This window comes from Myotis yumanensis, unplaced genomic scaffold (genome assembly GCF_028538775.1).
Source record: "Myotis yumanensis isolate MYYU_CA2020_CCGP unplaced genomic scaffold, mMyoYum1.0.hap1 SCAF_3, whole genome shotgun sequence".
In the NCBI taxonomy this organism is placed as follows: domain Eukaryota; kingdom Metazoa; phylum Chordata; class Mammalia; order Chiroptera; family Vespertilionidae; genus Myotis; species Myotis yumanensis.
In genome coordinates, this window is record NW_027223754.1 from 100285917 (window position 1) to 100295669 (window position 9753).

The 9753-nt window shown below is 42.0% G+C and overlaps 1 protein-coding gene across 2 annotated transcripts in view; it reads right to left on the minus strand.

Moving 5' to 3' along the window:
• DCLK1 (doublecortin like kinase 1) overlaps nt 1-5921 on the minus strand; it is a 539423-nt gene extending 533502 nt beyond the window's left edge. For both annotated transcript variants that reach the window (XM_070409184.1, XM_070409185.1), the window contains exons 1-2: nt 5703-5921; nt 2-396 (exon numbers count right to left, since the gene is read on the minus strand). In XM_070409184.1, coding sequence (XP_070265285.1) covers nt 2-377 — 376 coding nt within the window. In that variant the 5' untranslated portion in view covers nt 378-396; nt 5703-5921. The remainder of the gene's footprint in view (nt 1; nt 397-5702) is intronic.
• Between the last annotated feature and the right edge of the window lie 3832 nt (nt 5922-9753).

The window sequence follows — 9753 nt, forward strand, 5'->3', positions numbered from 1 at the left end:
CCTTCCACCAGTTGGTCCAGACTGGAAATCTTCTTGAGCCCATCAATGGTGTAGATTGTTCTCACTCCCTGGGGCAAATTCACATTATCCGACAGAGTTCGGGTCAAATCAGCCAGCAGGGCATCAAAAGATCGGAACCGGTCTGGGGAGATGGCATACACAATCCCTTTAAAGTACCGATCTCCATTTCGATAGAAACGAACTTTCTTGGCCTTCTTCTCGGAGCTGAGCGTCTGCAGCGTGCGGGTTCTGTAAAAGCTGCAGTGGGCACTATGTGTGGGGCTGGGCAGCCCGTTCACCCGTGACCCTCTGCTGTATCTCTGCGCCTTATCCCGCTCATCAAAGTGCTCCAGCTCCATGTCTCTGCCAAAGGACATGACGCAGTTCAAGTTGAATCTATGAGGCACAGCAACAAAAACAGACACATACTTATGTTATTTAAGATCATGATTTGAGAGACTCAACTTGAGAGAAGCTGGTGGAAACAGTGCTAGAAATGATGATATATTTCATATGAATTATCAAGTTGGGAGAGAAAGAAGATGGCAAAGAAAAAGAAGAGGCAGGCCCAGTGTGAATAGCTTATTAATCAACTTTAGTTTTATTAGAAACAGCTCCTCTGTACTGACCATCTAACAACATATTAGGCTTTGAACAGCTATTATTTCCAATAGTCATAGCAAACCTTTCAAAGTATTATGATTCCTATCTACGGATGAAGAAACCAAAACAGAGGAAAAAATCTCCTAAATTTACCAAGGTAAGCCAGATGAGAAATGCTTGAACCAAGAACACTGACCCAGGTTTGCCTGACTCCGAAGCTCCAGGCTGCCTGCAGGGCAGTGTGCTAATCCTGGTGGCAGGCAGGAAGTCAGCTTTCACACCACCATTCAGCTAAAGCAGTGGTTCCCAACGTGGGGCACTCACCCCACAGGGGGGGCAATTTGATTTTTAAGGGGGGCAATTTGAGAATGAGTCATTAACAGTGAATTTTTTGCATTTTTTGTGGTTCTAGGGGTCTCATATACAGTTTATAAATATATATTGTGACATATTTATGCATTTCAGTTCTCTACTATGTTTTGAAACTTTATTTGCTATTTTTTCATATCATTTCATATTACTATTATTTTTTTCACAATTTCTTAATGATTTCTTCCTCAGTACTTCAACCATCCTTTTGTTCTTTTATTTTTCTCTTTCATGGATGCCATGTTTTTGGAAGTTTTTTAGACCAATGGGCTTTCAGACTTCCTCCATGTGAATAGGAGTTCACATTTTGAATAATAACAATTATATGTTACGGGGGAGGGAGGGAGCATCAGGATTTTAGAGATGCTTAGATGGGGCATGGCTAAAAAAAAAGGTTGGGAACCACTGAGCTAAAGAGAGGTGGTGGGCCAGGAGAAAAAGACAGTGGGCAGCATTTCATAATCAGATTGTCTACATTACTTAGTGTTTATGGTCCTCAAGGCCAGATGGAGAGCAAATGAAATCAATCCGTAAATTTTACCAACTTAAGATTTTCCAACATATTCACATATTCAATAGAAATTATTTTAAAACCTGAATTCACCATAACTCATTTACTTACATTTAGTGCTTCAGACAAATTGGATTAGAAAACAAGAAAAAGGAGGAAGAGAAAGAGAAGTGAGAGAAGATCAAGGAAAACAACAAGAAGAAGAAAGGATCAAAGGGCTTTGCTTTTCCTTCCACTCAGGCTCTCTCTGTCTTTGAGGCAATCAAGATGTGGATCCAGACTTGACCTGGTACTAGCTATGCAAATTGGTCAACATCTTCAAGCCTCAATTTCCTTAACCAAGTATGGAAATGATAATCGTACCTACTTCAGAGTTAATATTAATCATGAAGCACTTAAGATAGTATCTAGTATGTGATAAGTATTAATATTTGTATTTCTGTTCCTGACTCTGTCAAAAGAAAGAACTAGTGGGAATAGAATCTCTGCCTTCTGGTAAGGAAGGCTCCTGGTGAGTCCTCCTGATTTCCACTCATGACCTTCTGAAAGATATGCTTGCACTCTATGGTCCCCATTTTACTTTCTGTAGAGTCTTTGTTATCAGCAAGCTGCCCCTGGAATCAGTTCATCCTTGCTAAGGGTTTAATTGATAAAGGCTTTTGGTGTTGCCCCTTTGGGGGATCCATGTTTTATCAGGTCAATCTAGAAAAGAGGGAAAAACCTCTGAATTCAAACAAAAGAAGTTCTAAAGACAAAATTTCAGGAATTTTGAAATAAAATATACAGGAAATGGAAAATTTAGGGCAACAACCTATGAGTGCTCCCGAAATCCCACCACAGGGATGATGTCCCCTTTCCCAAGATCAGTCCAAACTAACCAAAATCTCTGCCAAGCCTCCCTGGCCTTTCCATGACCTCTGATCCATTGGCTAAAAATTTATGCTCAAAAGCATGTGCCCTCTGAAATGAATGAAGTGGGAAAAGGTAATATTTATTGAATGTCTACTATGTGCCCGACACTATTACTCAGCAATCAGTTGTGTAATATGCTAAATATTCTCTTCTAAATCTCATGATGATCCAATGAGGTAGGTAATATTGTGACTGAGGGTGAATATGGGATATACCCAGGGTCCCAAAGTCATAATTGAGGGAGTTGTGATTTAAACCCAGGTTTTCTCTGAATGACTCTGAAACTGGCACTCATTCCTTGCTGCCCCATACTCTCTTGTCCTAGAGGCCTAGACCCCCTGAGATTAGACCCTTCAGGCATGTAAAGTAGGGACTTTTTTAAGCCCTCACTCCTAACTAGCTTTGTGACCTTGGGCAGGTTACTTAACTGCTGAAGACCTCTGAAGAGGAGACAGTGATCATCAGCAGGCCTCTAATGTCTTCCTTCACCTGCTCATTAGTCTATTGCTGACCCCAACTGGGTGGGAGAGGAGACAGTGGAGTGTGATTTAAATCTGGAGTGTAATTTTTTTCTTCCAAATATGAAAACTACCTCATGCCTCTTCATTTGTATTTTCCAGGAAAAGTTATAGCATATATAGGTAGATATGAATTGGTTTCATTGATTTTGAAGTTATATCATTACAAAACAATTATCCCATCCTTCTGGCAGCTATTAATTTAATAACAGAACCAATATTTTGCCCATGGTATCATAAATACTCCTACTTTTTAAAATAAATTTGTTTTTAAAAGGAGTTCTTTGTTTTCTAAAATGAGGTTGGGAAGATGATACTGCCATTACTCATGCCAATTCACTAAACTCATCAAACTTTGTAAATCATAAAGGCGAGATTGGCTTTTGAATATTTTCTTTTTAAAGCCAGCAATCATCCCTCCAACCCTAGGATTTTCCCCCAAATCTATATGAACCCAAAGAAAACAAGTAGGACCCTAGCAAAGGATGGCAGAGATGTACTACCAGAGAGTGCAAATCTAGTTTTAAAGGGCTCTTGTTGAGTCGCAATTTGCAAAGACCAAAAATTGTAGCAATTACTGGAATTCCTTAAAGGAACAGGCTTTTAAAGCCAAGAATACCACAGCAAATGAAAAAAACGGTAAATAAATAGAAAAAAAAGTTGATTTTGTTTTATTTGCACATATCCTCAAACTGGACTACACGTTCAATCAGGGCAGAGACCATACATATCTTCTACTGTCCTTCACTGAGGCTGCCCAAAAGTAGGCACTGATGTTGGTGACAAAGAAAAGCCACACTCAAACTGAAATCGTTTTCAAGATTACAGCTACCCGTAGGCATCAAAATAGGTGTGTTTCCCTTGCCATGGCTGGCTCAGCTCTCCATGGGCTTAGTCATATATTTGAACCAAGAAGATTCGCTGGGCCTCTACAATCTCCCACTTTCTGCACAGGGAGCTGGATAAAGCACACAGTCACGTGTTTGCAGACCATAGGTAGCTAAGGCCTAAGCCACACATTTGTGGTGCCAAGAAAGTATCTATACTGCCTTAGCCACAAAGATCACACATGTGGGTGGGGAAGAAGGGGATCATGGATCTTATCCAGATTTTCTTATAAACTTTTCCAGGCCAACAAATCAGCATCCTCCATTATTCTGTGGGACTTCTCACCATTTTGAGGAACCTGTGTTCATCCTCTAGATGAGCTCATAAGTTTGTTTCCAAGATTCCCCCTCATCTAGCGTGCACGCGCGCGCGCACACACACACACACACACACACACACCAAGACACAATTTGTCATAAATCCTACCACATCTAAATTGATGCTGCACCTGGAAGTCTCAAGGCATATTCCTGCCAGTAGATTAGAGTGCAGGTGGATGGACAGGCTAGAATTAGAGGCCACACACACCTTCAGAATGCAGGCACCACCCTGGACGAAAACATCACAGGATGCATGTGGATCCTTCATAATGTTCCTATGTATAACGTCTCTTAAAATCCCTCCCAGCCCACATCCATTGACATTTCATAGTTAAAACGCTGGCCTACTTTCCTTTTCCTTTCAAAGGCGATTTATTTGGGAACATTCATAAAATGTATTCTGGAAACAGTCTGCAGTGTGCACCATAATGTGAACATGCATTCACAGGTGTGGAGAGAAGGAGCCGGTTTGAATGAAACCTTTCACCTGCTCCATCTCCTACCAGCATCTCCTTGCCAAATCCAGCAGGGATTCCTAGCACAACTGGTTTGCAAATGCAGCCTCTTTTTTTTTATATAATATATTTTATTGATTTTTTTTTTACAGAGAGGAAGGGAAGGGATAAAGAGCTAGAAACATCGATGAGAGAGAAACATCAATCAGCCGCCTCCTGCACACTCCCTATTGGGTATGTGCCCGCAACCAAGGCACATGCCCCTGACCGGAACCGAACCTGGGACCCTTGAGTCCGCAGGCCGACGTTCTATCCACTGAGCCAAACCAGTTAGGGCCAGCCTCTTTTTTTTTTATTGTTATTATTTTTTATTGTTGACAGTATTACAGATGTCTCCCATTCTCCCCCCCTCCCCCCCACACACACACCTTTACCAGCCTCCGCCCAACCCCTACTCATCTCCCCCCACCCCCTTTCACCACCCTATTGTCCATATCCATGGGCCATGCATTTTGTGGGGCAATGCCGGGCTGTGCTTGTGCTCCCTCTAGGAGGAAATTGCCGGTTCCTCTCCGCGTGCTTTTAGCACTGCAGGTACTAATTTGTATATAAGCAGCCTCACTGTCCCCGAAAGAACTTGAGGCCCTGCAAATGTGCTTGCAACACCCACACTGCAGCACAGATCGCTCTATCTTCCAGCACACACCACCCTTCCGGGCGGCAGGAGAGCACACAATAAGAGGCCTGGCCGGGTCACTCCTTCTAGGGGCAGACTTGCTCTTCATTCGTGGCGAGTTATGACAATGACAAACACCTAGCCCAGCTCCTCCGCCTTGGCTCGCCTTCTCCACTAACAACACAGCGAAAGCTGAGGCGGGGGTGAGAGCATGCTCGTCCGACTCCCCGTTTTTAGCCCGGTGGCACCAGACAAAAGAGGCAGGTGCCAGCAGCCTGGGGGCCTCCCGCACACCGCCCCGGGCCGGGCCGGGCTGCCAGACTGGAAGCGCCTTTCTAGGAACAGCGGACAGGGCGGCGGCCGACCAAGCCAGGCGTCCGCCCTGACCTCAGCGCCCCGCAATCTCAGGAGCCCCACGGCTCCCTTCCCCAACGCCGACAAACCACATACCCGTCTGCTGAGAGACGCTGCCGGGGGGTCTCTGTGGCCTTGAGCAGGGCCGCCTCCTGGTGCTGTCCTTTCCGGGCTGGGCGCGGTCTGGCTGCGGGGCAGTGGCGGGCTCGGGGTTGGCTTGCAGCAGCTGAGGAAGCGCGGGCGTCTGAGCTTCCGCTGCTGGTGCAGGGATGCGCCTTGGCCGGTCCTCTGAAATGCGGTGCTTCGCACAGCCTCACTACAGCTTCTCTCCGGAGGAGGGAGGTGGCAGCGGGCGCGCTCCCTTTTCATGTAGCTCTTGCGCTCACAGGCCCTCCCGCTCTCTCCTTCTCCGCGTGCGCGCCCCGCGCCCCGCCCTTCTTGGCAGGGAGCACCCGCCAAGGCTGCGCCCGGAGCCCTTCCTATACCCGCTGAGGATGCGGCTACCTCTTTGCATCTGGCTTGAGCAAATCCCTAAACCTCCCCAGTCCCCAGCAGTGGTTGTCTGGAGATAGGGATGGATCAGATGGTGGACCCAAGAGACCGTTGATGGGGCTAGGTCTGAGCCAGGCAAAGTGCAAGGCTGAGAGGTGAGGTGTGGCTCAGTCATAAACAGTTCCTCCCACCACCGCACACAAGCTCTGATGTGACTTCATAGTTTTACACCTTTGTCAAGATTTTGAAAGCCAAGATACATTCATGTAGTACCTCCTGAGAGGACCAACCCAGACCTTCCCAACCTATGCACTGTAGTGTCACCCTCTGTCCCCCTAATAGGGAAGGGGCAGATCTACCCATGGATCCCACCCTTCATCTCCACTGGACCTCAAGACTTGAGTCACCCTTGAAATTCAAATGACCCCTGCTTAGAGCCAAATATGTTACAATAGACCCTTGCTAACTAAAGAGACAGGTTTCATTCTGAAATCCCTCATGGCTGGTGGTCAGACCTGGAAAGCCCCATGAGCTCACACAAGCCTTCGCTCTTTACTGGAGGCAGAAATGTTCTCAGAGACCAGGCTTTCTCCATTTTTTTTTTGCACAAAAATTCAGGGAGTGAGAGCAGGTGGTAGACTTCTGTGAACCTTAGCCTGCTTCAGGGGGGCAGGCTGAATTTTGGTCCAGTTAATCTATTAACTTTTGATCATGTCTTTTGAGATGTGTATTTGTCCCATTGCATTGTTTTTCAATACAAAAACACATCAATATTTTTCTCTCTTCCTGAGCTTGCACCTTTCGATAGAAAATCAGAATTTTATTTTTCTTTTAACCATTGAGCCCAGCTATGTATTTGACTACTTATTATGAATAAGAACTATTCTGAAATACTTTCAAAGTAATATGTAAATACTAAATAATAGTCATTTGTTATAAACACAGCTTGAGCTGAATGTTACATATTTAACAAGTGCTGCAATGTTTATTTTTGAACTATTGACTAGCCCAGGGATGAGAGTACAATGAACTTACCAAATAAACTAAATGCAAAGTTCTGAGCCTATTCCTTCACATTCTAATGCAAAATGAATGCCAAGGGGTAAGTATACTAGTAGAGAACATATGGAGCCAAGTGTATTTTCTTGAGAACAGAAATCAGAGCTTCTGTTTACCATTTCAGTGACAAATGCTAAGCAATTTCTGCCAAATGCTAACCCAGAAAATAAATTCCATCTTCTAACCCCTGTGGATATTCTATTAGGGTCATTTATTAAGCACTTTAGGTAACTCAACCATATTTTACTCTCTCCTAGCTCTTCTACCTGGACATGCAGTTAGTATATTCAAAGAAACACCTCTGAGTTTGATTTCAGATAGTTGGACATCATTAACCCTTCAGAACACCTAATAATTAGATAAGTAATAATTAAGTAGATGGGCACATTGCACTATGATCATATCATTTAGGCAGGACAATAAGCTGATACTAAATGGTATTCAGTGTCCTGACACAAGTAACTACAGAAATGCCAAAGATACTTCCAGGGTAGCCTTTAGCAAACCTAAGTACTATTCAATAATGGTTCTTACTTAAAATGAAAATTACCTGGAAATTCTAATTCAAGTAATTTTTAAAAACTGATGTCACTTCCTTTACATCACCAGGATATTAATTAAAGAAGTGACTGGAATTAATGCATACTTTTCTCATGAAAACCAAGTTAGATGTCATTCAAACTTCGCAAAGCTAGTGCTATTTAAGCCATGGACCCCAATTCCGAGCAGCCACAGCTCTCCATCCTGCAAGATGACAATTGGCTTGGTCACAGTTTTGTCAGTGGCTCTTATTAACTGTGCTAGCTTTCTGCTGCACTGGGGGCTTTTATATATTTTCTTATTTTATTCCCACAAGAACCATGCAAGGTAGGCATTATTATCTTCATCTAACAAATGAAGAAACTTAGGCACAGGAAGCTTACTTCATTTGCCCATAGTCACACAGTTAATAAATGTAGAACCTGACACAATTTTTAAATTTTCCTGATGTTTTAAAATTCAAGTCAGCTTTTCAATTCTATGGCAATATGCTCATAAAGCAATATCAAATTCTGGTGTGAAGTTTAATCTCTTTATGAAAATGCAGTCTTTTAATCAATGAATATATTATTTCATAACAGAGAGAAGACAACTCTGTTGTGAACACTGCTTCCTATAGTGATGGAAACCATCAAATGTGTCTACCCTAAGCTAAAATTTTTATGAGAACTTTTGCACTTCACTCTCTGACACAAAGTTGATGGACAATCTAATCTAAAGAAGAAGAATTTTTAGTTGACCATGTATCTCTTTTCAGGTAACTTTGACTTCTTCATAGAAAATATGCTTAATCATTTAGATTCTAAGAGAATTACCGAATAAAGGGCATAAGCAGGAATAGATGCACTTCCTGTTGTTGTTGTTATTGTTGTTGTTGTTTTCCCTCTAGGAGGGGAAATTTATTCAATCCCATTCATAATCTCTCTTCAGTCCTCCTCTGGGTCCATGGGCATGCAGTACTCCTGGGTTGGAGTACCAAGCATATTTAGTGCCCACCACAATTATGAGGAACATCATTCGAACTTTCTTTTGTATTTCTTTCCATATGGTAAAGGCTCTTTATGGCATTTTCCACATTGTTTCATAATTGCCCCTAATTATGGAACACTTACTGTAAGTGTTTCACATGTTTTGATCATTCTGGACCCTCATTCTGTTCATATTGTCTAATTATATTTGGGGGACCTAAGTCCAGTACTTTCTATTTTCCTTATTTAATTGTGTATTGTTATTTGATCCAACCTTCTAACCTGTTGAGTGAGATCCTTTTGGACACATTGTCACCTTATATAAGAGTGATCCCTCCAGCTTCCTGTCAATCTGATGATTATTACCACTGCATCAACATCTTCATCTCAGTTGTTGATAAAAACTTTCAACAGGAACATGGTCACAGCAAGCTCCAACAGCTCACTGCCCAGACTCTATCTCTAGGTTGACAGTTGATGGCAAATGACTCTCTCAATGTACTTGGGTAATTACAGAAATTAATGTGTTCTCTACAATAAGTAAATATCTAGAAATCCAATAATAATTAAAATTCACATTTTTATATCTAAGATTATATCCTTGACTTTGATGCTATTTTGAGGTAATGAGTATTTTATAGACTACAAAGTTTTCATTCATTCATCCATTTATCCAATAATTTTTTAATGTTTTCAATGTGCTAAGCACTGTGCTAGGTGGGAACACTATAGCCATAAGATAGAATTACAAATATTCTCTGCCCACAACATTCATTGACACATATTTCTGGCTTGAAACAAAGGTGCTTCAGCTATGCTTTTTTGTAAGTAACAGAGTTGAGTTTTGATTTAGGGACCAATTTGAAAATTGATTTTCTTTAATAGGTTAGTTAAACCCATTCACATTTAGTCATAAAACTAATTTGTTTCATCTCAAATCTGTCATATTATTTTGTGTGTATTATTTTATATTTACTTTGCTATTTTATTTAGTTGGTGTGTCTCTATTGTTCTTTAAAATATTTGTTTTGGTGTTTAGGAAGAATTATATTTTTGTTCTAGTGGGTATTCCATATTTTAGCATTTAT